General features: G+C 56.0%; 1 protein-coding gene across 1 annotated transcript; it reads right to left on the bottom strand.

Annotated features, from left to right (window-relative positions):
* Window positions 1-961: 961 nt before the first annotated feature.
* TECTA (tectorin alpha) lies at window positions 962-27,619 on the bottom strand. The gene is made up of 23 exons (XM_074848553.1): window positions 27,556-27,619; window positions 24,449-24,582; window positions 23,026-23,313; window positions 19,354-19,491; window positions 18,651-18,816; window positions 15,789-16,201; window positions 14,921-15,491; window positions 13,754-14,346; window positions 12,690-13,263; window positions 10,938-11,548; window positions 10,054-10,615; window positions 8,663-8,862; window positions 6,734-7,117; window positions 5,783-6,069; window positions 5,411-5,691; window positions 5,141-5,251; window positions 4,589-4,791; window positions 3,701-3,864; window positions 3,296-3,544; window positions 3,001-3,163; window positions 2,692-2,779; window positions 2,002-2,118; window positions 962-1,811 (listed from the first exon to the last, which is right to left on the bottom strand). The coding sequence occupies exons 1-23, from the start codon at window positions 27,617-27,619 to the stop codon at window positions 1,711-1,713; spliced, it is 6,462 nt and encodes a 2,153-aa protein (XP_074704654.1). The 3' UTR covers window positions 962-1,710.

The raw sequence follows: 27,619 nt of genomic DNA, 5'->3' as shown, positions 1-27,619 counted from the left end.
AGGAGCCACAGAGCCCGTGGAAGGCGGTCGGGCCATCTGGAGGGATCCCCAGTGACAGAGCAGGGCGCTGGGTGACCCCCGGCCATACGGAAGGCACTTCCAGGATGGGGGAAATCTTCATTACCAGCCCTCGCAGTATCATTCCTGATGAGTTGTCCGACTGTGGGACTGGGGTGGAGGGCTGCCCGAATGGCAGGGCCGTGTCTGGGTGCTAGGGGTGCACCTCGGGGCTCAGTGTAGGGCCAGTGGTGTTTACTGGAGAGCTGGGAAGGGGAGTTGAAGGTTCCTTTTGTATTGACTGTAGTGAGTTAGTAAGTGTGTAAGTAAAGTCAGCTGAGGATCCTGAACAGGGGGTTGGCGTCGACTCTGTCGAGGGAGCCCAGTAGATGGACAGGGATACAGAATTTCCAAGACCTGCTCATCATGGCAGTATGATATTCCCAGCTGATATCTGGGAAGTCGAAATCTTCCATAAGGACAAGGGCTACTGATCCAGACACTTCTAATTGCCTAATTCTATAGAATAACTCATGAGTGCTTACATCCCAGCTGGACGATCGGTAGTAGATGCCCACTACAACATCTCCTTCGCTTTCCATCCCCCTAATCCTCACCCAGAGGCTCTCAACCACATCCTCACTGTACAATCAAACCTCTCCCTTATCTACAGTGTGGCACCTCCACCTATATACCTGCCCTGCTTATCCCTCCTACACAGCCTGTTTACCTCCATCCCAGTGCTCCAGCCATGGGACTTCTTCCACCAATACCAGTGACAGCATAGCTCTGGCAGCAGAGCAACACTTCCCAGTTCATCCAGAGCTCACGCAGGACCACACCGCTTACGAAGGATTACAACACTTTTTATTCCCACGCAGCCATTTCACAGAGTACAAACACAAGACAAGACACCAACACAGACAGCCCCCCCACACCCACTGGCCCCCCCAAGGCTGCTCTCGACTCTCCCACCTGGCACCCCAACGCTGCCCTGTGCCTGTGGGCCCCAACCTTGCTCTTTCCCTCAAAAAAACTCCCGTATCACAGCACCAAACACAGGAGGGAACTCCATCCCTCACTTCTCTGGCTCCGGCTCCTGCCCACCAGAAAGCACCTCTTTACAAACACTGGGACTGGCTTGTCACCACCGCAGTGCGCTAACAGGCTTCCCAGAACCCCAGGGATGAACTTGGCCATCTGCTGCACGCCTCGACGACCTCTGCTCTGGAGAGCCAGAGGGTGACACGCTCCTGAGGCGTCACGACATCTGACGATGATGATGTGCCACTCCAGCCCACGACCCGTGCTGCAACACCTACCTCTGACCGAGTCTGTGCGCTCACAAGACACGGAGAGTGGCTCCCGAGGTCACCTACAGTGCATGCTACAAGGGAAAGCCTGGGAAAAAGCTGTAAAAAAACCCCTCAAGTCCCACATCGATGCCAGAAACCTGCAAAAAAACCCTCCCAAGTCCCACAGTGATGCCGGCAAACATCCATCTCTGCCTCGCCGTCGCTGGTGCTCCACCTGCCTCATGCCACCTTCACATCCAGGTCTGTGTCTGATCTCTCTTCAGGTCAAGTCCCTCTCTTGCCTCCACGCAGCAGGACGGGGTGGCAGCAGCTTGGCCACTGTGGGGGTGCTGTCTCCTACCCTACAAAGACTCAGGCTGACGTGAGAACAGTACTTGGCTGGGCGGCAGAGCCGCGCCTACGAGGTCGGGTCCCGCAGAGCTGAGCGCAGCCACAGCCACAGCTGGGCCACCACCAGAACGGTCACTTGGGCACGGTGCTCCCCTGAAGAGCTGGAGGCTGCCAACACAACAAGATCCACGTGAGCTGGGGCCCCGGCACACACGCAACGGGCAACTCCCTCCTACCTGCGATGTGCCGCACATTCCAGCCCCCTTCCCCACACCGATCACCTCTACAGCCCCTCGGCTCAGGTGTGGAAGCCCCCCACTACGCTCGCCCCGACTCTTGTGCTGCCCCCGGTACTTGCCCCTGCAGCTCTTGCCATCCCCTTGCAGCGTCCCCGTCACGCAGCTGCACAGGGGTCCATCCGCCCGGCTCGTGCAGATCTGCTCGCAGCCCCCGTTGTCCTCACACCAGTCCGATCCTGGGCACAAAGAGCAAAGGAGGACACCTGAGAGATGCTCCCAGACCCAAGCTCCCATCCGTGGCTGCTTAAGACCCACATTCCCACAGTCCCTGCTACAACCCATGAGAGCACACCCATCACCTGCCAGGCATGCCCTCACCTCACATGCAGTGTGGGGACGATGCTAGGACCCAGCTAGACCCCAAAGCAGCACCTAGTCTGATGCTCACAACCCTCCAGGGACCTCTCGGGAGCACCCACAGCGCAGGGCCACATGGCCAGAAGCAGAGCGCCCCACGCCACCCCACCGTCTCCTATGTGACCACCCACAGAGCCCTAGGAACACACATCCCTGAGCAAGGCAGACCCCCAACGTGGCCCACATGCGCACCCATCCAACTAGCACCCACGCACCCTCTGCCCTCACCTTCCGGCAGCAAAATCCCCCCTGCTTGTCCCGATTCCCACCCAAAGGAACAGCCTCTCCCCACAGGACACACGCACACACACTCCCTCGCCCCAGTGCCCCAGGATCTCACCACACCCAGGCACTGCCCCACGGCAGCCTTCCTTGGGGTTGTACACACTTACGCTTCCTCCGAATAGGCCCCACCGAGATGATCTGCTCCTTGGACTCCGCAGCAAACGCACTGGCCATCCTCGTGTGCTGAGGGCAGTTCTATGTGGGGATAAAAGCCCCCTCTGTCACTCTTGGGCCCCTTCTGCACCCCTCTGTCCAGCCCTGCTCTCCCAGTGCCTAGAGGGACACGCAACCCTCCCGGCCTCGCCCCCGGGGCTACATCTCCAGCCACCTCTCTGCACTAGGTTGACTGGACTTGCCGCGCTCTGTTGGAGCCCTGCAAAGCGAGCAACCTGCCCCTCGGCACTTGCCCCACTTACTATTTTGCAGGAATATTTCTCCGAATCGCAGAGCGAGACAGCACAGTGGAGGTGAACTTCGTCATAATCCCCGATGAACTTGAAGACGGTGACATGGAAGCGACATGTCAGTGACACCCCGTTCTCCTCTATGCCGATGGTGTTGTCCTTCATGTTTTGGCACCTGCACGAAGCATTGATGCTCGCCCCAGTCCTCCCGTGACCAGGACTCGCCCCTGTCCCTGTAAGGCCCCTCGCCCTGGGTCCCACGGCAGCACGCTTCGATCCCGCCGTGCCACATCCCGTGGTCACTCACCCTCCCTCGATGATGAAGTAGCGCAGCTTGTCATTGCTGTCCCGCGAGGGGGTCGCGTAGCACTTGTTCAGCATCAGGATCAAGTGGTTGGAATCAGCCCCAACGACAAAGACCCCCACGTAGAGCACGTCCCGGGTGGTGAGCACCACCTCGCCCTGCCTGTATGGGTGCTTGTAGGACGAGTTCTTGTACAGGGCCATCTTGGTCGTGAAGCTCCCTTCCTGCGTTGGCACCGTCAGGTTAATCACGCTAATGATGACAAAAAAAAATACTGTCTTGGATGGAGGAAAGGCTACAAACCCCCAACATGGCACTTTGCTTTGGACCCTCGCCGCCTTGCCCTCCGCCTGGGCGCTCCCACACCTGTGCAACAGGAGCGGCTGTGCAGCCCACCCCGTCTCCTACCTGAGCATCGGCCGCACGACCGAATCCAGGGAGATCTTGATGTCCAGCTCGTAGGCGCAGGAAAACTCCACGTTGATGGTCCGGTCCCGGGTGATGATGTTGCCCGTGTTGTTCGCGCTCTCGATCCACACTGTGTTCTTGTACACTATGTGCGTGCTGTTCGACTGCAGAAGGAATGCAGGGCGTCGCTCGAGACCAGCCGTCTCCGCTCCCCTGCTCCTAAGGAGCACCTCAGCCCCTGAACAAGCCGTGTGACACCGAGGGCCCCGCTGGCCTCTGCCACCTCTGGCCAGAAAAGGTACGGTACAGTGGGGCGAGGAACCACTGGGCAGCATCCTTACTCTGCAGGACCTGCCTCTGTTTTCTCCAACACCCACCCAATAGAAGCGCCTCTGAGCATTGTTCAACTGACACGTGCCCCCACCCCGCCACCAGTGTTGAGCTGGGCCGCCACAGCTGACTGCCCGGCTGGCGTGAAGCCATGCTGCCTCGATGCCCCCCATGCCACCAAGTTCCTCACATACATAACAGCTCAGAATACAGAGATGCTCTCCTCAGCCTCCCAACTACTCCTCTGTCTCCTCCTGCATCCTCTGGATGAGGACACCAGTCAGTGAGGCGACAGCAACCCTGTGCCAAAAGATTGTGCACTACAAAGTCTGCCCGCAACCTACTTCCCAAGCGCCAGCTGCCCTGATCGACAGTCAGAGCTATGTGTGTGTCCCAGGAACCAGCTGACTCTTGTTTCTCTTTTGCTCCATCAAGCCACCTCCGAAAGGCACGCCCCCCCCGCCTCCTCCACCCTCACATTCGCACGAATGAGAAGACACCCAAGATGAACAGCCTGGCCTCTGCTCCCAGCCCCGCGTGGTCCGTGCCCTGGCTCACCTGCACCAAGTTGCCACAGTTGCCTTTGGTGTTGTTGATCTGGAAGGAGATGAAGTCCTCCCCTTCGATACCAGGGCAGTGGCGGTCGTTGACCCGCACCCCCTCGCGCTCAAAGCCCAGCTGGAACAGCTTGCACTTTGAAATGGACACTTCCATTTGGGCGGCTTTGCAGGTCACCTCCGCATCAATGATGTCATGGGTGGCTAGAGGAGAAGATGAGGCAACTTCAGATCGCCACAAATGGCACCCAGGCTGCCGGCCCAACCAGCCCTCCTCCCCACCACCAGAAATGGGCTGGGATCATCTCCTGCGGCCCATCCAACGTCCCTGCTGCTCCAAGTGCCCCCAAGCCAGAGATACCCATAACACGTGCTCCAGGAAACCTGCTCCCTGCTCCTGTCCTGGACCACGCATGGTCACAAAACCCCGTCTTGGCAGAGGTCCTGACCCTCAGCACCTCCCTTCCCTTCCTGAAGCCCCAGCGGTACGACAGCCTAACGCGCACCCACGCCACTCGGCGCTGACCCTGTGGCCAGGATGCAGAGGACTCACTGTTCCCGTAGGGCGGGGGCTCGATGCAGCCGCACAGCTCCCCGCCGTTGTCCAGCTCGCAGCTGCGGTTGGGGCAGTCGGCACCCACGCAGGGATCTTCCACCACTCCTGCTAAACAGCACAAGACAGAGCACAAACAAGATCTTTACCCTCGGAGCGCAGGGCGGGCACCTCCGACCGCCATGGGCCACCCCCACACCAGTAGTCCCTCTCCCCCTCTCCCAGTGGGACACAGCTCCCCTCGACCCAGATGGCCCCTGGCTCTCTTACAGCAATTCTCCTTCTCGATCCACTCGGTGCCCAGGATGCCGAAGGTGCGACAGGCCTCGCCGTAGGCAGCCAGCGAGCCGCACAGCTGGACCTTCTTGTGGTTGTAGCAGCCATCCAGAAAGCAGGACTCGTAAAAGGGCAGGGGGTCCAGGAGGCCGTAGCAGGGCTGGAAGAAGCCTTTCATATCCGTCAGCTTCAGGCAGTAGCTGTCACTCTGCAGGTCCTGGATCTGGACGTTGTCGCAGGAGGCGGCGTACTGCGAGTACTGCAGCTCGTTGCAGCTGTGGGCACCGGACACGTCGCGGGGGCTCCCGTCGCGGCCGGCCCCGCTCCCGCTCCCGCCCGGCGGGGAAGGGCCGTCTGACCGCTCACCTCTTCTGCATGCCGTTGGTCTTCCAGCTCTGCGCCAGCACCACGCTGCTGACCGCCGGCTTCCCCCGCAGCGTCGCGTAGTCGTCCGTCTGGTCACCGTTGAAGTTGCCGCAGAGGCCGCACACCTTGTTCTGCAGCCGCTCCCCGATGACGATTTTGATGACGTTGAAACCGTTGTAGCGGATCTGGATGTCAGGGCTGGAGTCGATGACCAAGAAGCCCTCCTGGCTGAAGATCTTCGTGGAAAGCCCCGTGACGAAGGGGATGCTCACATGGCTGCCGTTCACCTGGCACGGGAGGGGATGCAAGGCTGACGTCCCTCCTGTCCCCTCCGTCTATGGATGTGAGCACGAGCCACCCGCAAACGGCTCCGCGTCTGCCTCCCCCTATCCCAGCCGTGAAAACCCACCACCTTGTCTTTGGCAGGGGCTGGCATATCCTTCTCCTCCTCCTTCCAGCCTGATGGATGGCTCCGAGCACATGGCCTCCCTTAAATGCCCGCAAAGGGAACCCTACTCACGTGCAGAGGCTCTAGCATGGGACTCGTCGCTCAGCAGGAAGAGCCACAGACGGTGCCCTTCAGAGACCGAGCGACACCGCAGCGATAGCCAGACCTCCGTACCCCTCTGCTCAAAAGGGCAGCTTCGCCCACACCACTGAGAGCTGGATGACTACGTGGCTACAAACTCCCGGGCTGTGGACGGCCCTCCCTCCTGCCAGCCCTCTCCTGCTGGCTGGCATCCCTCCCCAAAGCCTGACGGATGATGGCCACATCCTTCACCCTGCTGCTGCCTTGACCAGGATGCAAAGCCACCAACAGAGCCTTCCGGGGCCCTCGCAGAGACCATCATGCGGCCCCACATGCCATCCTCCTCTGCCTGGGAGCCCGTGTCCTGCCACCCAGCCCATGGTCCTGCTCTGGAGGGGGAGGACACCCCGACAAGACCTTACTTTGACAGTATTCCTGTCGTTGATAAGGATCTGCTCCTCGTTGATGTAGAAGTACACGGGGGAGATGACGGTGAGGTTGGGTGAGGACCACTTGTCAAAGTTGATGATGAGCTGGAAGGAGAAGTCGGGCAGCTTCTGGCAGATGGTGGAGAGGACGAAGGCGCAATTGGCGGGGAAGCGGAGGAAGGCCCCGTCGAAGGTGCGGAAGACGCCGCCGCCCGCTGCCAGGCAGAAGGAGCTCCTGGTGCTGAAGCAGCCGCGGACACCGTTGCGCAGGGCACACTCCTCGTCCGACTTGCAGTGCCGCGGGTCACACTGGATGAGGTTGCGCCGGAAGCAGCGGCACCGGCGGGTGCAGTCTCCGTTCCAGAAGAGCTGCTTGGGCTGAAAGAGGGACCTGTCACCGGCCAGCAGGGCCAGGGAACCCTGCCCTACCCTCTGCGGACGCTTGGGCCAAGGTTTATGCCCCTCTGCCACACAGCAAGCGAGAGTGGGCAATGAGGACAGAGGAAAAGATGCAGAGAACACACTGGCAGCTTGCACCTACCTTGCAACATCTCTGCTACCCACAGGCACAAGGCAACTGCATGTTTCCACTGTCACCGCAATCTCCCCCGCCTCTTGTACACACGCAAACAACACGGTGTGCTAAATACCTCCTTGACCTCTTTCTTGTGCCCTGTCAGCCACCAATCCAGCTGCTAGGGTCCCCATATGACAGTGCCCCAATAGTGGTTCCTTATGGGTGCGGAGCTTGCCAAAGACACTTTATGCAGAACAGATTCACCCAGAGAAAATACAGCCCACTATAATATGAGGGATGCCACCATCACAACACCCTGTTGAATCAAACTCCCAAGTAACATCCAGTAGCTACAAATAAGTAAATTCTATGTGAAAGAGTAAATCCGTCTCATGCGGAATATCTAGAACAGTGTGGTCATACAGTACTAGACTTGGGCACTTGTCAAAGCCAGTCTTCCCAGTCGCCACCCTTTCTTTCCTCCCTCTGCCAGTTCCCTCCCATGCCTCCCTGGCACCTGAGTCAGTCACTCTCACCCAAAAAACCACGTGACGATTTTGCCAGACAGAAAGACTTGCTACATAGCACACCGTAGGAGGATGTCCCTCTCCTCTCTACCCCCAGTACCCCCTGGAGCCATGAGAGCCCTGTGCTGCCACTGCATCATCCCTACCCTCACCAACAGCCATGGTTTCCACCACCAGTGTGGTCGTGGGCTCTCACCTTGTGGAGTCTTACCAACTCCACTTTTCTAGGAGATATTATTCTCATGGGCTCTCAGATCGAGGTTTCCTTGCTCTATGCCAGCCTTCCTCACACCAGAGCTCCAAAAGAATGGCTGTGAGAGACTCAGGCTGAAAACAAGACTGGTGTGGGAGAGGCAACCTGACCTGAGTGCATGACGGTGGTCAGATCAGAGCTGGACCCCAGCCCCAACACAGGGACTTCTCCAGCAGGAGCGACAGTAACATGCTCTGCAGCTCAGAGGAGGAGCTGGGACACCGCAGGACAGCTTGGCCTCAGCAGACATCCCACAGGCCGTGGCCAGGGTTTCGCTACAGAGCCCGCTTCGCCTCTCTCTGCCTCCGCTTGATGCATGTCTCCCGCTCTGCCCCTTGTTCCCTGCTCACTCTTGCTTGGTGCAAAACCACCAGGCTTCAGAGAAATCCCGAAGCGTGGCCGTGGACCAGCAGACACGCGTGATGCTGATGAAGGAGAGGATCTGTCCCTCCAGGTCCTGCGGAGTGCTCACTCTGACTGAGGCTGTGACCCTGCAAACGGGCCCAGTGCAACACCCGGTACCGGCCCAGCCTGGCCTCCGTCCCCACTCAGGGCACGACACTCTGCCCAGAAATATCAGAAAGAGGGCGGGAGAAAGCCCTGAGAGAAGGACGGGGGTGGTGTACCTCATAGTATTTGCCGTCGGAGTAGCAGCCGCAGTTGTGGGGAAGGATGCAGCTCTTGCCGTTGAGGACGTACCCAGGGTCACACTGGCACCCCTCCACGCAGTAGTGGCTGCAGTCGCTCTTCAGCCGGATGGCAGCACATCGGGGCTGGCACAGGGACACACAGCTCTCATAGTGGCTGTTGGGGGGACAGCTGATGGCTGTGACATTACCAGAGGACAAAACGGATGTAGATTAGCTCCCCAGACAAAACCAACCTGGTGGCCAGCCACACATGGGGCCATAATCCCCACCCCTGGTGTCCCTGGGCAGTTAACTCCCCCGCCAGTGTGGTCCCTGCCATGGACCATGTCACCCAGAGAGGTACCTGGAGCTCCCAGGCACACAACTGAAGGGGAAAGGCAGCCTTCGTCCTATGCCGCTTGCCAACTGCCGAGTCCAAGATGAGCAACACTTCTCCGTTACTCACCCCTCTCTCTGAGCTCCTGCACGCCAGTTTCCCGAGAGCCCTTTCCCCATGCTCCCTGCTCTCCCACAAACAAGCCTGCTCACTGACACCAGACTAACATCCTCCTGTGGGAGGGATGCCTGTGCTGGCCCTGGGACCTTTCAGGCAGCGTACAGAGCCTCCGTGCTCTCCGTGTGGGGACGCATTTCAGGGGATGTGTTTTTGCTGGGCCGTTGGAGCATGAAGCCTGTGAGGGATGCTGCCCGTGCTCCCCATTTCAGGCCTAGCATTCAGGATGCCGGTCGGTGACCTCGCCGCCCCTGCCCTGCAAGAGCGGTGCCTTCTGAGCCATGAGTTTGCTCGTTAGAAGGGAGAACGACATAAATTTAATTTTCAGTCTTGTTAGCAAAGACAATTACTTCCCATCTGATTCACCAGATAGATCGACTGCCAGAGAGGCTTGCGGCCCCCATCCTTGGGAGCCTAATTGAACATTGCTTTGTAATCTTATTGACAAGAGCATGCGGCTTCATTAGAGCAAACACGTACTCCTGGCTTTGAAGCCGACTAATATAATGCCTGTTTAAACAATGGAGGGATGGGTGATACCTTCTGAACTTGAGGCTTCTCCCTTTCCATCCCTGCTCCCGCTATGCCACATGCAGTTCATAATAACTCCAAGAGAACATAGTGCCCCAGACCTCATCCCACACCTCCCCTTTATCCAGCAGGAAAGGAGGGGATGCCGAGGGCCATCTCTGGGCGCTGACTGTGGGGACCCGGGACGTGTCTGGGTCAATGGCCTGGAGGCAGCAGGTGCCCACTGGTGCTCTGTGTGGTGCTCTGCTACCTCTCTACAGGGTGAGCTCCAGCAAGTGTTACGGTGGACAATCCCAGGAATCGCCTCGAGAGAATAAGGACCCGGAGGTAGGGTGGCACTTACAGCACGAGGTGAAGTTCCTCCAGCCGGTAATGGCAATGCCCTGTGTTTGGCATGTGCTGGCATAATTCTGCAGCCAGCTGCAGGCCGTTTGCATGGCTCCCCCATCGACACAGGTGTCAAAGAGGCAGTTCTTGTAGAAGAAGCTGGGGCTGATCTTGCTGTGGCATTTGGCGAAGACGCCACTTTGGCTTGGAATGAGGCTGCAGAGCTGCTGGGGTTTCCAGAAGCCTTCCACCTTCCCACAGGCAGGGCAGCGGTCACCGCAGCCCACGCGGCAGAAGGCATCCCGCTTTGCCCAGCTCTGGACGAAGTCAGCGACGCTGGCAGCCGGCGTGCCACCCACAGTCACCAGGTCATCCTCGGGGTTGCCATTGTAGCGGCCGCAGAGGCCGTAGGTCAGGTTCTGGAAGCTGCGTGGGACCGTGACAGAGAGGAAGGTCTTCCAGTCGTACACCACCTTCAGCCCAAAGTCCGTCTCGACCACGATGTGAAAGCCAAAGGCAAAGATGTTCACTTTGCCCTGGCCCAGCTTCAGGGGCAGGTAGAGACGCTCATCGTTGATCTGCAGGGGAAGAAAACAAGACGCACCGTGAGCGGGAATGATGATCGGAGCTGCCGCAGGAGGACACAAATGAGGGTGGCTCGGCAATCCCGGAGCAAGGTCCCTACCGGCCTCACCTCTACATCCAAAACAAGGCAGCCAAAATGGAAGCCCCCTCCAAAAGTTGTGCATGGCAGCACCCCAGGGATGAGCCCAAGCATACACACGTCCCGACCCTTGGAAAACCTTGCGAGCCATAAGGCCTCATGCCTAGGGAATCGCTCCACGGTTTGGGAGCCATGGCAGGGAGAAATAACCGCGGCCCTCATGGCCCTGCACTCACCAGCACGGTATATTTGTAGGCACGATGAATTACGATGTTGTAATTAAAGACCTCCACTTCAACTTGTTTCACCCACAGGGCCAGAGAGGTGTCCCGGTCCTCATTCTTGGCTGTGACGGTGAATGCTGGGAAAGTGTCCGAGCGCTCTTCCATCGGCCGAGCGATCGTGGTGCACAGGACCAATGCACAGCTGCTCTGAAAGTCGAAAGAGTAGCCGTCAAAAGTCAGGTAGTGTCCGTAGCCGGAGATGATGCAGGAGGCATCAGTGCGGACGTGGCAGTAGTAGAGGCCGTTCTCCTCCAGACAGTACTCATCATCCTTGCAGGAGACGTTCTCGCAGTACACGCTGTTGTCAGAGCCGTTGCAGTAGCAGAGGAAGTGGCAGGAGATGTCCATCCAAAAGGTCTGGTTGGTGGCCAGCTGGCGCCCCTCAAAATTGCAGCCGCACTCACGACGGGGAACACAGCGGGTGCCACGAAGGGCAAAGCCCTCGTCACACTGGCAGCCCTCTGCGCACGTGTCCACGCAGACGGGGCCCGTGGCCAGGGTCTCGCAGGTCTCCACACAGCTCATGCACTCCTCGAAATGGCTGTTCTCCGGGCAGGAGAGAGCTGCAAGGCCGACAAACACAGAGCGTGAGTTCCTAGCTCTGGCAGCCCCAGGGCAGCACAGGGTCGGGGAACAGGCAAAAGGTGGGAACAGGGTAAGCAGCGACTGATTCGAGGGAAAAAAGCAAGAGGGGACACAGTCCCAGCACCGTGCTGGCCACCAGCTTTTCCCATCCCCTTTGCAATCCCTTTTCCTCTGGGCCACCACCCTCCTCACATCACAGCTCTGTCCCGCCACGTGCAGAGCGACACCTCCTCCCACTATTTCAGAGGGTACGAGGCCAAGGCTCCCGAACAGATGCATCCCTCAAACCTCTGTGGTGGAGATGGGGGCTACCTCCCCGGCACGTACTGGGGATTTTTCACATTCGCTTCTGAATTATGAATGTTTTCCCATCAACGGCAAGTTTATAGCGACAGCTAAAAACAAGTGTTATTCAAATTATCCTCTGGTGGTGGTGTACAGCACTGTCAGACACCATCTGCAGCTCTGGAATGCTCCTACACCACATCATAAAACTCCTGATGCCTCCTGAAATGCCACCCTGAAATCACTTCACCGGGGAATCTGTCTCTGCCGGCACGAGCGCCTCTTAGAAACCAAGGCAGTGCCTTACCTTCGGCTCGTGAAACATTGCATTCCTACTGCGATTCCCCTTTCCCTTCCATAAGCTACGCGGGAGAGCGCTTCGTATGCACCTGCCCCCCTCATGGCAGAAAGCTCAACGGGGCACAGCTCTTCCGATGGCAAAGCCGATCTGTGGTTGACCAGTAGGGAAGAGAGTAGGAAAATTGCCCCAGGTTGCCAGTGTTTAGGTACCTCTGCCCCTACCCCTTCGTAGGACTTTGGAAATCTAATGCTGCCGTTGGTGCCGTCAGGTCAGGGCCCCCCTCTCAAACGGCTCTTGTGCTGTTGAGTGTCTTCCAGCCCGGCCACAGAGGAGCACCCTGTGGGTAAGGGGAACCCACCAGAGATGAGAGAGGAGGTGGGGCAAAGAGAGCCCATACTTTTTGGTGTCCCCCAAGAAAAGCTGCTCTACCTCTGTACACTGCAAGCTCCTGACAAAAAGACTCTGCCCAAAGTCAGTGGGGTCTTCGAACCCTTCTCCCCATCCTGAGTATTTAAAAGCTTTGGCGGACTCACGGCAAAAACTGTGGCTCCTCCACTGGCCGATGTCCACCTCGGCATTCTTGCAGGCAGTGGCATAGCGTGCCACCGAGTCGCACAGCTCCGACAGGTTGCCCCCGCTCTGGCACAGACGGAAGAGGCATGTCCTGTAGTAGGCCGAGACATTGACCACACTGTGGCATTCCAGGAAGGAGCTGTTGGTGGGGTCGTTGATGATGCCGCAGTTGGAGCGGCTCCTGTAGGACTTGAGCAGCTCTGAGTCGTTGTTGCAAGCCTTGAGGAGGTCTCCGCACTCCCCGTTGCAGATCTCGTCAAACGTGGTCCAGCTCTCCAGGAAGAGCTCCAGGTTATCCGTGCACTTGCCCTGGGGCAGGCAGAACTCGTCGCTGGCGTTGCCGTTGAAGAAACCGCACAGGCCCCCAGTGCAGTTGAAGTAGGCGGTGGAGAGGCGAATCTCCAGGAGGCCTGAATCGTAGTAGCCAATAGCCAGGAGCCCCTCCAACTCCAGCATGGTACCATTGTCACTACGGTAGATTTCCAGGCGGCCGGAACGGTGGAAATAGGGCAGCTCCACATCATAACCATTCACCTACGAGTAACAAGCAGATCGAGACACTTCACGGAGGGCAATACCACTTTGCACGGCTGTTCCTGTCTGCACTGCAGAGTATGCTAAACTCTTCCTGACCTGGACCCACCCTCCAAGGCCCAGAACCTTTGAGTGAGGGCGTACAGCTGTTTCCTTGCTTTCTGCCCCGCAAAGGATGTTTTTCCAGGCAAAAAACAAGTTGCGGGAGACAACTGCAAAGTCAGGAAAGTCTCCAGAACTGACTCAGCAAGCAAACGGGAATAACGGTGCTGTGACAACAACTTCGCAGGCACCTAAAGGGCCTCCACACAGTGACTGCCCATGTGGGTTTTCTCCAAGTGCCACCGTGCTGCCTGAGGCCCTGACCTGGGGGAACAGTCCAGGGCCACAGACCCACGAGCCCTTCTCCAAAGGGACAGTGAATCATACCACAAGTCACCACCTCGCACCCCCATGCTGGAGTGGGCCACCCTGATGGCAGAACATTTACCTTGACCTCCATCAGGCCAATGCCTCCAATCTTCACCTCTTGGCCAACTGCCTGGATCCGCACGACACGTGGCCCATTGGGAGCAGATCCGGGCTTCTTTTGGCTGATGTCCACCTCGATGAAGTCCGGTCTCTCCGGGCAGGTTTTGAGCAGCGTGTAGGAGAGCTCCAGCGGATAGGGGAAGGTGACGCCATCAAACGTCTGCAGCACCTGGTTCTGCCCCACCAAACACAGGGTCTCCCGCTTGGGGTAGCAGCCCCGGTAGCCATTCTCAATGGTACAGACCTCTCCTTTGGGACAGGTGGTGTTAAAGCACTTGGCCTCCCCGCCGTCCTCACACTGGCACTCCACTGTACAGTCTGCTGCTGCCCAGAAAGACTCCCCGATGGCATAGTACCGGCCGTCCACATCGCAGCCACACTTCTGGACAGGGACGCAGCGGTCCGTGCTGAGGACATGGCCCTCGTTGCATTCGCAGCCCTCGGCACAAGGGGAGGCACAGGCCAGTGGGGCCGTGAGGTCTGAACACGTGGCAGGGCAGCTGCTGGCACATACCGAGTAGTGGCTGAGCTCCGGGCACCGCACGGCTGCCGCTGTGGGTGCAGAGGGGAGACAAACAACAGGACCACCATGTTATGGCACGGTTGGGGGCCAATTACTTCTTTCCCATTGACTCACAGCAGAGACAACCCAAGTGACCCGGGAGGCCAGCTTGACGGTAGAATTGGCCCCTCCCTTTCCCTCCTGTGCCTCCCCAGCCATTCCTCTCATGCAAGCAATAGCTTCTCCAAAGCAGTTCCAGAGCCATTAAGCTGCCCACAGCTATTTAATGCCTCAAGCAAGGAGGGTGGGCGAGAAGCATGCCACCAGCCAGCCCCTGTTCTGCTTCAGCCTCCATCTCTTACCACGGCAGCTGACCGTCTGCAGAGCAATGTGGAGCTCCTGCCTTGTGCCCAATTCATGCCGCCCTTTTGCTGGCGCAAGAGTCTGATGCCGTGGAGAGGAGAGACTGATCGGCTCTCACCTGACTCCCTCGGCCCCGGGCAACTCCCTCCCCTGGATTTCTGCCCTCTCATTCCACGCACTGCTTGACACATGGGCAGACCCCTGAAATCACTCCCCTTCTCCAGAGGGGAAGGCTCCCGGCATGAGCACGTAAACGCTTACCGCATCCCGTCTGGGCACGCCACTCTCCCACCGAGATGCCCAGAGCCTGGCACACCGCGGCGTACGCCTGGATGGCTTGGCACAGGCCGGTGCCGTTATCCCGCGTGCTGCAGAGGTCGTAGACGCAGCTGTGGATGAAGGCGGTGGGGTCCATGACGGTGCTGCACTCCCACAGCGGCCCGCCGCTCTTGTTGATGAAGCCGCAGTATTCGGAGGTGAAATAGAGAGACTCGGTGGCAGCGTCACAGAGGCTGCAGTTGTCCAAGCAGCCGGGAGAGCATTTCCTCTCAGGGTGCGGCACGCGCCAGCTCTCGCCCAGGTCTGGCACAGACATGGCCAACCTCCCGTCCGAGCGGAGGGTATCGTCCTCGGGGTCTTTATTGTAATTCCCGCACAGACCGCACGTGGCGTTGATGTACGAGCCCGGAACGGAGATGGAGGCATAGTGTTGTCCATCGTAGGTCACTAGCAGGCCAAAGTCAGTCTCCAGGGCTGTGGACAAGCCGCTTTGGTAGACTTTTATTGCACCCAGCTCCAGGGAGACAGGTAGGGACACCACCAAGTCATCCACCTGCAGGAACAACACCAGGACTGAGACGGCACATGAAATAACAGAGCTCTCATACTGGGAAATGGGCAGGAGCCGTACAGCCCCACTGTGGAGCCTTAGGGTTAAGGATATGCACAGAAGGACATCTGTTGGTAAACAACAGGCATTTGCCACCATGCCCGTCACCCGTGCCCGTTCCCCAAGGGATGCACAGCGCCCAGAAGCGCCGTCCCACGCTCCCAGGCCTACCATCGTGGTCTCGCTGCCGCTTCAGATGAACCAACCTGGCAAGTTCTCCACTGCCAGCGGGGCTCTTACCTTCGCTTTCCCAAAGCTGTCCTTGGGGAGGACGATCTTGTGTGAGTAGACCTCCACAAAAATATCCCTCAGCCAGGAGACGGAGGAGCCGCCTCGATTCTCGTTCTTGGCCTCCACGTTGAAGTAGGGCAGCTGGGAGCCTGGCCAGCACTGCCTGGCGAGGAGGTAGGAGCAGGAACCCTGGAAGTGAAAGAGGAAGCCGTCGAAGGTGTGGTAATGTGGATCTCCGAACACCACGCAGGTGCTGCTCTCCACCGGCACGCACTGGAAGAACTTGGTCTTCAGCTCGCATGCTTCAAAGGGGCCACAAGCCATCTCCTGGCAGAGGATCTCGTTGTTGAAGTCCAGGCAGCGGCACTTGGTGGTGCAGTTGGCGTTGTCCCAGAAGATCTCCCCTTGACGGAGAAACTGTCCTAGAAAGACATAAACCCACGTTACGTGAGTTCTCTAAACAGAGGGACACGCTCTAACTGCACTGCGTCAGTCCTCAGAGGGAGCCGACAGCCCTTCCATCGAGACTGCCACCAAAGCGTCCTACTGGGCTTCGCAGCTGCTTTCTTTGCGCAGACTCCGGGTAGGAGCCACCCAGCAAAGCGCTGCGATCAGAAGATTCGTTTTCAACGTACGGTGTGTCCCCTCCGAGTCCTCCCGGCGCCACAAGACCATTGGATGGTGTGAGCGCTGTCATGACTCTGGGGTTGGTGCCGCACTGCACAGACTGACTAACTTGAAGGCTATTCCTTCCATTTTGGACACCCACCACCCATATTCTGCTTCAGTATTGCAGGACACAAGAGCCATTTGGCTATTTTCTCAAGGCGAAAGTCCACTGGTAAAGCTCAGGCCTTTTGGAGGCCATTTCCAGCACTGTCACTGTACTTGCACCGTCCTTCAGCTTTGCTGCCACCTCCACAATTCCTCCGTTCACATAACTATGCTGGTTGAAGAGTGATTCCACCATCGATGGCCCAGAAGCAATTCACTCCCATTCAGAAAGTGCTCATAGTAGTTATGAAACCAAAGAGCTGTTGATAAGTAATTTCCACACCATACACCAGAGACGATGGGAAATGATGAGTGATTGCACAGCAAGAGACTGAGCAGACTTGTTACACGGCGGTACTATAAAGGGAGGCAGGTTTGTCTGGTGAGAGACGCAAGAGGCAGAGAGAAGACGGGAGAACAAGGGTGGCAAATACCCGTGAGAGTTTCCCTCTCCTCCATATGGCCATCTTTCACACTTCTCAGGCGCGTGGCTTCTGCCATGCACACTGCCTGAATTTACCTCTCCTAAACTTTTTGTTCTCTTCCCTGCCTCCTACAAAAAAAGCTATTTTCCACTTCCCTGCTACAAACATCTCCTCTTAGCAAGCCCCACTTGCAAAGGCTCATGCACTAATGGTCCTTGTGCGGGGGGTTTTGGGCAATCGAGTGCCATTAGGCACTGTGGGCCCCCTCGTCTCCGACGCCTCGTGCTGCATCTCCTCTCATGGAGGGTGACCGGTTGTCCACCGTGAAATGCAAATCCAGTGGCAGGATCTACCCACGCTGCCACCATCCCCTGCAAAGCCGAGACTGGCTTTCAGCCCCTTTGCAAAGTCCAGCCTTTCTTCCTGAGGTCGGCAGCTGGAAGTTGGCTGGAGTGGTTGGACCCAAAACCTCTGCTGGGGCTGCAAGAGCCTCGGAGTCTCATGAGCCTTCTTTGGTACAGCCCTAAACCAGGACATAAAGAAGCCACGTGTCTCAGAGCAGCGACATCTCCAGTGTCCATCGGCAAGTGACAACTCTCTCTTGCTAGAAAGACTCGCGGAGCACAGTGGACACTCCTGACAGGTTTTATTTATCAAATGGTAAGGCAGTAATCTCTCTGCAGCAGAGTCCCTGTGCAGTCACTGCGTGTGTTTATTAATCCCCTTCTATCCCCACACTGCCAGTGACACATGCACACACACTGTAACTGGTGCAGAGGCATGGCATTTGTCCTGCCCAGAAAACCTGCTATTCCTCCTGCAGAAACAAGGGAAATGGGACCACACCATCAGCTTTCCTACTCTGGGGGCAAGAGGAAATTGCTGTCTCCAGGTCTTTCCCGTTGCCACCGCCAGCATCACAGAAAAGAATCGAGACGACAGCTTGGTGGCATTCTATTCCTGCAAAACACTTGAGCTCCGTCCACCCTTGACTTTGGGTTAGGGTTCTGCTTCTGGGCCACAGAAAGTGAGGCTTACAGCAACACCATGCTACTGAAACCCCAGGAAGGAAAAAAACCCAGCACCAATGACAGTTTCACTCACTGGTGGTTGAAAGCAACTTCGAGAGCAGAGAAGACTCCCAAGTATTTCTGGACCCATCTCAGTCTTCTCAGAGCTACAAAGTCAGCCCTCATCCACACTGAGAATCTGCTGCAAACACTCCTTGTAAGCTGGGTCTGGCTGGCTGTGAGCGTGCTGACATCCCCCCAGGAGAGGCAACGCCAACCAGGACAAAGGGCAAACAACAGCTGATGACACTTCTTCGCATACACCGCCGAGGATGCTCTCCCGCCGAACAAGACATGCCCACGCTGACACGAATGACAAAGCTCTCTGTCTGCTCTTCAACGCTTTTGCGGCGGGAAGACTGACAATTATTGCTGGAAGTTGGGCGACAACTTTGTGGCTGCGTGCAACAACTTGGAGACCCAAACCCTGCTTGAGTGTTCCTGTCCCCGCAGCTGCAACTCGAGGGGACGCCTTGGCAAAAACACAAATCACACAGCAGCCCAGAGCAGTCAGGCACCTCTCCACCAGTGTCCCAACAGCGTTACCTTTTGTTACACTGCACCCCAAAACTTGAGAAAAAGCAATGCTGTTTCCCCCTTACCTCTCAGGCTGCAGCCATTGGCTGGATCTATTTCTCTGCCATCTATTTTGAAAGCCCAGCGCCCGGGGACGTTAACGTTAGTTGATTCTTCGATATTGACTATGTCTGGGGTTCTGGAGCCCGGGATGCTGAAGAAGTTGGTGATATTTCCACCATTGAAGCCGGCCTAAAACAGAGAGAGAGCAAATGTCATCACACGTCTTTGCTACAGGAAAGCGATGCTGCATTTCTGCACTTCTCTGTTCCCCTCAGTAACTCCTGAGTGTATCTTCTTTAGTTTTAAAGTCTCTTTTCAGGGATTTCAGTTTTCAGGTAGTTTGGATGTGAGTGAAAAGCTCAACAGGTACTACAAGCAGTAGGGATGTATATTTACACATTTATGTACTATAGATATGTATGTATGTACATATAGATCTATGGGTGTATGTATTGAGTGGCCGAGATAAAGCGAGGAAGCAAGGGAGGGAGACTCCCCATCTGCGGGGAACCTCACCCCTCTCGGGCAGATGGACTGGCTGCGGCACCACTGCCAGCACCAAATTTTGGAGTGCTCATCCCGCTATACCCAGCAGTGGGCTTGCATGGCCAGTGCTGGGGACGTTGAGGGACCAAGTGGTACGAGCGAGCACGGATACGTTGGGAAAGCTACAGGCAGCCATTCGAGAGCTCAACAGAGATGGGGATATGGGAGCGAGAGCCTCACCTGGGCCATCACCCCACCGAGACCGGTCAGGGGGTCCCCTCCACTGGCTGTCCCCGTGGTCCAACTGATTTCGTGGTAGTTAAATATGGCAAAAGATGACACTCCATCTGTGATCAGGACAGCTTGGAAAGTGTTTACCTGTTGAAAACCATGAGCACATTCACAAGGTGAGACTGCTTTTCTCGCACTGCTTGGCTGCCCTTCTGCCACGTCCACCTCTGGCCCAGGCGAGATGCGGGAGCCTCGCGGCGAAGAGCGGCAGAAGCCGAACGAGACCTGAAATACGCTCGCCCTCGCTGCCACAACTCCACCAGCTCCCATCCCTGCCGTCACCTCCACCTGGGAGGACGACAAGACTTTCTCCGATCCAGCTTAATGCCAATAGATGGCAGCACGAGAATAAGCTCGCAGGGAAAAAGCAATCGGCAGGATTTGGTTTGTTATGACCTGTTATCTTCCATTACCCTATCTTAGCTTTATTCCTCGCTGCGTTATCTTACCTGGTTCCCTTCCGCATTCATATCCTACAATACTGTTAACAGTGGATTACGTCCAAGTCAGCCATGTATATTATGAGCTTTGCTTGGCTGCCAAATCTGCTGCTCATGTTCTTCCTTTCACTTGAAATGACTCTGCATTTCCAGCCCCCCAAACTCCAGATGCATTCAAGCGACTACCAGCTCGGTCCCCAGGCAGGAAGGGAGCGCTCTGCAGCCAGCAAGGGCAGCACAGTCCCGAGCTCTTCCCTTCTACAGTTGTGCAGAAGGACAGAAGAAGCCTCTCCCCTTGAGACATCCCCTCTGTCCATGCAGATCCAGCAGCACAGGTCATCACTGGAACTTACAGTCAATCATTTTTCTCAGCTTTCTGCATTTTCCTGTCCTTCCCCATCCCTGCCCATCCTAGACCACTCTATGCCAGGACCGTGCCGTGATGAACCGCTCCTCCTGCCTCTGAGCGAGCAGGATTTTATCAGGGGACAAATCTTGGGATGCCCCTCTTTTAATTATTCAAGAGCAATACTAAGAGCCCGGCTACCTGGGCACTGCAAACCATGAAGGAAACTGTCAGGTGATACGGGAAAGCACCTTGACTGAACCATCTCACGCTAGGAAGCGATAGGGCTTGCCCTGCCAGCCACCCCGAGAGGGCTGAGCCGCTCCACATTGACAACAGGTCACATCTGCAGCTGAACGAGAAGGGAAGATGCCAGGGCCGAGGGGTGGGGGTCACTTTGCACCACTTTACATTCCCTTCCAGCAAACCCGCTAGTTTGGTGCTGCGGTGAGCACAAACGCCTGAAGATTGAGGAGGGGGCCCCAGGGCTGCACTTACTACTTGCACGACACAAGGGATGTCACTTCCAAGGCGCATTAGGCTCCTGCCATGAGAAATGTTGAAAACGGAGGCGAAGCAGCCTGTACAAGCTGTCAGGGAGAGTGAGAGGTGTGGGCAGAGCTGCCTCATGGCGGCTGCAAACAGCACAATTCACACCAGGGCAAGCAGGAGAGCAAGCTAACGGGAAGCCACCGTTTCCACTCCTGCATCCTTTCCCTGGGACTCTGCCTCCTGCGTCTGGTTTCCTCTCCACCGCCTCGGCACACTTGCTCACCTTTGCCAAGTCTTTTCCCACACGACCGTGAGATCAGAAGGCACTAAAACCTAAAGGCAATATCACTTTGATAGTGCAACAACGGCTCTTTGATGGAGCGACAAACCCTGCTCTGCTCAGGTGCCTCTTGGAGGGTGATGGGAGCTGACCTGGTACCGGGAGGTTGGAGATGTCAGGCACTCCTTGTTAGGAGCACTTACATCGGGTGTCATCGAGAGACAGTAACCGCAGCGTCCCCGAGGCTGCTTTCACAAAATTGTTTTCTGCAGCTTTTCTGCATTGCGATGAATTTCCTGCTTAAGTTGCATCGTGCTATTCCACATGCCAACCCAGAGCCCTGGCCGCTATTGAGCAGGAAGGCTGCTCTATAACAAAATAAATTGCATTGTGTTGCAAATGTAATTCTTCAGGCAATACACGAATCTCTATATTGCTTGCTGTCTGCAAATATATATATATATATATGTGGGTTTTTTTATTCTGCAAGCGCTGCCAGGACTGGCAAAAAATATGCATTAAATCTCAAGCCTCTCTAACAAATGGAAAAGAGCTGAACTGTTTGTCAGAGCCAGCTCCTCGAGACAGAAGCAGCCAGCTTTTGGCACTGACAGTACACAGGCTAATCTAAAACAACCCTTTCCCCAAACAATAGCAGGGATCCCTTGCTCGCTATCTGCGCCTCGAGCTTCTGCACGGGCCCTACCAGCGACGTGTCAGCAGTCTGGCATGGACCTCCCGATGTCAGCTGCGGTCACAGCTCATGTATTAACCAGATATTTAAAAGCTGTTCATGCCCTCAAAAACATCACACCACTGTCCCCATCCTCTAAGATACGACTTGCACATTTATGGAAATAGAGCTACCACGGTGGAGTTACTAGTGTGAGTCTCTGGTCAGTCTGGATCGGTCTCCCCTTGCAGGCAGGTCAGTTGTCATCACAAAAAAGCTGTCAGTGTTCCCTTTGGTTTTCCCCTTCCTATTTCAATGTCCACACAGGATTTCAGAGCGGCTGTTCAACCCTTTTCTACGAGATGCCCTGGCTGCTCTCTTGGATTAGTGTTGCAGAGAGAGCATTGCAGTCTCTGCCACAGAAAATGCCATCACAATTTGAAACAAAAAGGGGTTTTTGCCAAATAAATACAAATTAAAGCTTCCATTTTCTCTTTCCTGTCTCCAACTCCTTGGAGAGTAGATTACTTCCAAAACTTAATTTACCGCAGATTCCTGAGGTAGAGCCTTTTCTGCCAGAGCAGTCCTCCCTCCTCGCAGAGGCAAGGAGCAAATAACCACCTTAGCTTCATTTCCAAGCTGCCGTGGCCTTGCAAGGCAAGTTCAGGGTGCAAAACCAAGCAGACTTGCATTGAACCCCGGGTAGATGTGAGCGGTGGGGAGGGAAGGGCAAGTTACAAAATCCAGCCTCAAGAGGGTGACCAAGAAGAAGGGAGCACGGAGCAGAGGATTAAGGCTGGCCAGCCAGACAATGAAGGGCTTCCCTCCACCTCCACAGCCTGCTCTTTCCATCACCCCACTGCCACGCACTCTCTTTCCCCTGTGTTAGGCAGCCCCCTCCCTCTTCCCGAGGCTGAGCGTGGGACCAGTTTAACTTCATCTCCTTTATAAAGGCCTTTCTTCTGAGGTGCCTGCAGCCCCCTGCACCAACAGCTCTGTTTTACCACTGCGGAAGCACAGGCGAAGTGAAGGTCGTGTATCACAGCACAGAGGAAAAATGAAATCTGCATCTAACAAAAAATAACCACACTATGGTCAAGCTGAAAACTCCTAACTGGTGTTGGAGCCTCGTTTAGATGTGCTGCCTACAAACACTGAAGAGGCGATGCTTTCCGTGGAGATCTGAGAGCAGAGAGCGAGGCTCATACGGGCTCCCACGGGAGGGAACGAAAGGACCGTGGTGCTCATCTGCCTGAAGGGGAACTGGGGAGCGGGAACACAAAGAGACTCACTCAATTTTATGCACAAAGGCCAGGACAGTTATATATATACAGACATATACTCAACCATCAAACACCACCCGTCAAGAAGCACAGCTGATCGCTCTTACTGGAGTCGTGCTGCTTCCTCCGTAGAAAGTGACTTCCTCCCAGGTGACGATGAAGATCCAGATGGCAGAGAAAGAAGACATGTCTTTGAAGTGCTTGCGGATGTCTTTGGAGGCTCTCCTCAGCAGCTCGGGGTCTGTGCTCTCCCTGTAGTAGATTTCCCCCCGGATGCCGTTGTGTACGTCCGCCCAGAAAGGCGCGATGAAGGCCCGGCCGTCTGTCAGGGGGAAGGCTTCTGGCGTGAACTGGCTGACGAGCGCGTTGAAGGAAATCACGCCGTTGTTGTTGACCTGCACAGAGACCCGCTTTCATTTGAGCAAGCCTTTGTAGGTAGCAGAAAGCTGCTGGTTTATCAGAAAACGTGGGGTAAGCTACTTTGAGCAGAAGGTGGCTTATTAGAATGACAGCCTGTGAGACAGCCTGACCGTCTAGGCAGAGATTCATCCTACCGGTGGTGGCCAAAAGCTGAGTGCAGGAAGCTCCAAGTGGGACAAAACCCTGAAAAGTCTGCAAAACAGGGCTCCTATGGGCCAACGCAGGAGAGGCACCCATCAGAGTGGGGTGGGACACAGCTCATCTGGGACCCTGCTTTGGGTCCCGGGTTTACCCAGCCTTTGGGGAGCAGGTCTGTAGCACCAAGAGACCTGGTTGTGTGACACAGGTGGCCGCACAGCACGAGGGCTCCCAGGCAAAAAAGCTAAAGCATCAGGCCTGCTGCCTTTGGCTTTGTCCTCTGTGACAGATCCTGGGGCTCCCCAAAAGCAGCGTGACACAGACAGCCTCCCTGGAGTCTGCTGAACATGCTCCCCAAAACGACAATTAGTTTTACAAAGCGTGGAGAACGAGTGGCCCTGCTGTCCTGGATGCTGAAATCTCCCACCACACAAGGGTTCGAAACCCCGCGGGGTTACAGCTTTCCCAGTACTGCCGTGTACAAATATGAGCTGGCCAGGCAGGGGAACAAAGGAGTCTTTGCCTTAGCCCTGCCGGAGGAGCCGGTGTCCCCTTTGCCAGGCGTTTGCTGTGCCATCACCTGGGAACGGCAGCAGCCTGTCCTTGTCTCAGGCACCTACATATGGGTCCAAACCATTGCCCTTTTTTAATGCCTGCGGGTCTCTGTATGTTCTTGTTTCTTGTCATGTAACAGGAATAATGTTCCTTGTGTCAAGGCCTTAGCTTTGCTGTACCATTTAATCACCTACAAAGAAAATTTATTGCCTTTTATAATCCTTCCCCATGAACATTAGCCCATTAAATATACCTTTGACTTTCTTAATCATAAAACCTATCAGTTCATGAAATCTAAGAACTTGTCAGGTAGGTGCTAATAAATCTTCCAATTCCTGACGACGGGGAGAGCGCGTTTAAAATGCAGCTGCTAATGGCAAGGAAAAGAATAAAGAGAAGCTCTGCTTCTCCACTTACATAAATGCTTCTGTACGGGGCTCCAAAAAAGATGAATGGGACGGAGATCTTGATCTCAGGAGAGCTTCCATCATCAACTTTGGGCGTTTTTGTGTCGTTCTGCCAGAAAGGATACAGACTCGCCATCGTGTGAGCTGGAAGGAGAGGGAGAAGTGAGTCCTTATGGCAATGGCAGGACCAGTCCTGGCTTCAGAGAGGCCACAGTGGGGGCCCCAGGGTTGTCTATCCCCAAATATTGGCCTCCTGTGTGAAATAGCTGCCTTGCCCTCACCTCCTTCCCCGGTGCAGACATGCCAGGGATGCTGAAGGTCTGCTGGCCACCAGCTTGTGCCTCAGCCATGCGAGGCTTCGGGACGGGGCTGAAACTCCACGCTGAGTGCTTGAGGTGGCAGCCTGACAGTGACTTGTCAAACCAGTACTTGGCCACGATGCCACGTTCTGCACTGGGGCCGCTGAGGAGAGCGGCACCAAAACCCAGCATTGCCAGCAGCCAAAAATTGTCTCAAGCCTGGGCAGAGGTGCTTCAGAGAGCATCATCCAAGGGTTATTTAGGGCAGCAGCAAAGTGGCCACAAGATGTGCATAGAACTTGCAGCTGCACATTTTGCTTTCCATGTGACTGTGATCAAGACATAATGCCTATGTCTTGGCTTCACACCAGGACAAGGACAACAGGTCCGTCCCCCCCTGCTGCAGGATGGGCAGGACTTGCTGTTTCAGATGGTGAGGTGGCTCAGGTGCCTGGGGACCAAACAGCTCCACAACCGATCCCCAGAGCCAGGCTGCTGGCAGCGGCCACCTTCCTCCTTCCAGCACCGCAGAGCAGCCCCGGGTGTCACGGACCTGCCAGAGCCCCACTGCTCCTGGTGCTGAGTTACAGCCCAAAGTGTCATGGCTGCTTCAACATTTCCTGGCAAAATCAGGTTTCCTGCTAAAAGGCACTGCCGGTGAACATAACAGTCTCTCCTAAAAATATTTGAGAAAACAGTTTTGACGTGTTTCAATACAAGCCTGCCACTTTCTACCAGGCTAAAATCCATCAGCTCCAGTTGCAGGCCGGCACTTCTGGCCCTAGGGCACGTGTCCTTTCCTGTTCCAGCCCCTGCCAGATCTCTGCTGTCATCTCATGCTCTGTTTCTTCCAGTTACCTACTGGTGTGGCTCCTCACAGAGCAGAGGGGGATTTTGCTGGGTTTTCCTCCCCCTCCTCTCCTCTTTGATGTAGAAAAGCAGTGCCCTGTCCTCGTGACATTCAACTTTGGCCGACATGAGTCACTGGGCTCTGAACAATCCCGGCTCTGTTCGCCTGGATTCAGGACGTGCTTTTATTTCCTAGGCCCTACTCTGCGCTGTTCAGAGGCCTCCAGATGAGGACGGCTTGTTCTGCGCCCCGCCGTTACAGATGCAGGAGGGGCTTTTGCTGCTGCCTGAGCTGGGGGATGCTCTCTCCTAGCCCCCCTGAGGGTGCTCCCTGCTCAGAACTGCCTCGGAGAAGGGAGAGTTGCCATCTGACCTGTCTTCACAGGCTCAACTTGTCCAAATCTCCTTGGGGAAAAGGAGACAAGGAAAAGCCTGGCCAAACCCACTGGCACCCTGACTGCCTAAGACACACACGTGTGGCCCGAGTGGGAGGCAGCGTGTGACGGTGCCTGAGCCGTGAGCCTGGTTTCACAGATATATCCAAAGGGCCACAGCCTGGTTTCACAGATATATCCTGGCTGCCAGGTAGTAGAACAAGTCGTTTCACAGCTGTTACGCACCTGACAAGTTATTACAGCTGAGGCATAGCTACAAGACACGGACTATACTTCTTTTTTAAACAGGAAACTCAGCAAAAACCTCTCGATGGCAGCTTCTTTAGCACTACTAGTGCGACACTAGCATACCTTTGCATGCATCACCTCGTCCAGCCAAGCAGCCCAGCAGGCCCCGCTGATTGGGATTTTTGCCTCAGTGGCACTTCCCACGGGTGAACGGGTGGCCTCATGTCCCACAGGAGGAAAAAGAGCCACAGCTTTTGCCTGAGCTGTCCTCAGCCTGATGGCAACTCAGCAGCTGACCAGGGAAACAACTTCCAGATTTCCCAATTCTCCAGCTCTAGGTTCCCTTCCTAGAGGTCCTCAAGCTGGCCACACGTAGTACCAGCCACGCGGTGCACATCTGCCATGTTACCAGGCTACAGAGGCTTTCCCTTCCCATACCAGCTCTACTTGCCCTTCTTCAAGTTGAAACACGACAAAGATTAATTACTCCATGAGACTAGTGAGCTGCTCCTGTGCTTTTCAACGTCATAAAAAACCCACAGCTCGGAAGGGGTCCCTGAATGCTGGCTGGTCTCACCTCCTGCCCAAATCCAGGCTGACCCCACGGTCAGAGCAGGTTGCTCGAGGCCTCATCCAGCCCAGGTGTGACCACCACCTCTTCATAAAACAAAATGCACCACAAGAAATGGGGTGCAAGCACAGGGAGAGGCTTCCTGCTGCAGGCTGGGCCTTCCTCCCTCGGCGCCCCATGGGAACCTCACCACCCGCAAACCATGAGTTTTTGCTGTCGCTCACCCAATTTGCCCTTTACTGGACGGAGGTTGGTCAGACTGCTCTGCAGTCCTAACATCAGAAGTTTGTCAAACTCCTATTTCATAGTGACCGGCCAGACCCTCACCACCTCTGGAACGCCCCATGTGCGCACACACAGCCCTGTAAAGGACCTATGCACACGTATGTAAAACGCTCACCGAGCTCAACACCACCTGTGCCCTGTACATCCTGCCGGCTTTGCCAGCTTCTCATTTAACATAAACCATCGTCACTTCGCTGCTCACAACAAAGTGAGGGCCATTCCGCAGGCCGCCGATCCATCTCCCGCGGCGCGAGCTGTCACTCGAAGGCACACCCATCTCCCCGCTCAGCGCTCACCCTTAGAATCGGCGGTTCCTCCCTCGCCATGGGAAACACTAAGTTCACCCTGGTTCTTGTCCGTGCTCCAGCCAAGAGGCTGGGCATGTTTTCCAGGCTCTGCGTGTTTCTGGGGTCCCTGGGCACAGCACTGCTCCAAGGTGAACGCTTTCCCAGCACAGCTGACGAGGACGGCTTCCCAGTGAGATACTCACCTCGCTGCCGCGCAGTTATCACCAAAAGGGCCACCCAGGGTCCGAGAAACGATCGCTTGTTCAT

Source organism: Strix aluco, chromosome 23, assembly GCF_031877795.1.
Source record: "Strix aluco isolate bStrAlu1 chromosome 23, bStrAlu1.hap1, whole genome shotgun sequence".
Classification (NCBI taxonomy): domain Eukaryota; kingdom Metazoa; phylum Chordata; class Aves; order Strigiformes; family Strigidae; genus Strix; species Strix aluco.
The sequence above is the reverse complement of the archived record's forward strand: the minus strand, read 5'-3'. Positions and strand labels throughout refer to the sequence as shown.

Coding starts and splice junctions, on each gene's coding strand:
- TECTA (XM_074848553.1), bottom strand. CDS start 27,619: ATGAACAAGCGATCGTTTCTCGGACCCTGGGTGGCCCTTTTGGTGATA. Junction 15,492..15,788: donor ACAGCTTTGGGAAAGCGAAG/GTAAGAGCCCCG, acceptor TTGTTCCTGCAG/GTGGATGACTTGGTGGTGTC. Junction 11,549..12,689: donor GAGGAGCCACAGTTTTTGCC/GTGAGTCCGCCA, acceptor TCGGCCTTGCAG/CTCTCTCCTGCCCGGAGAAC.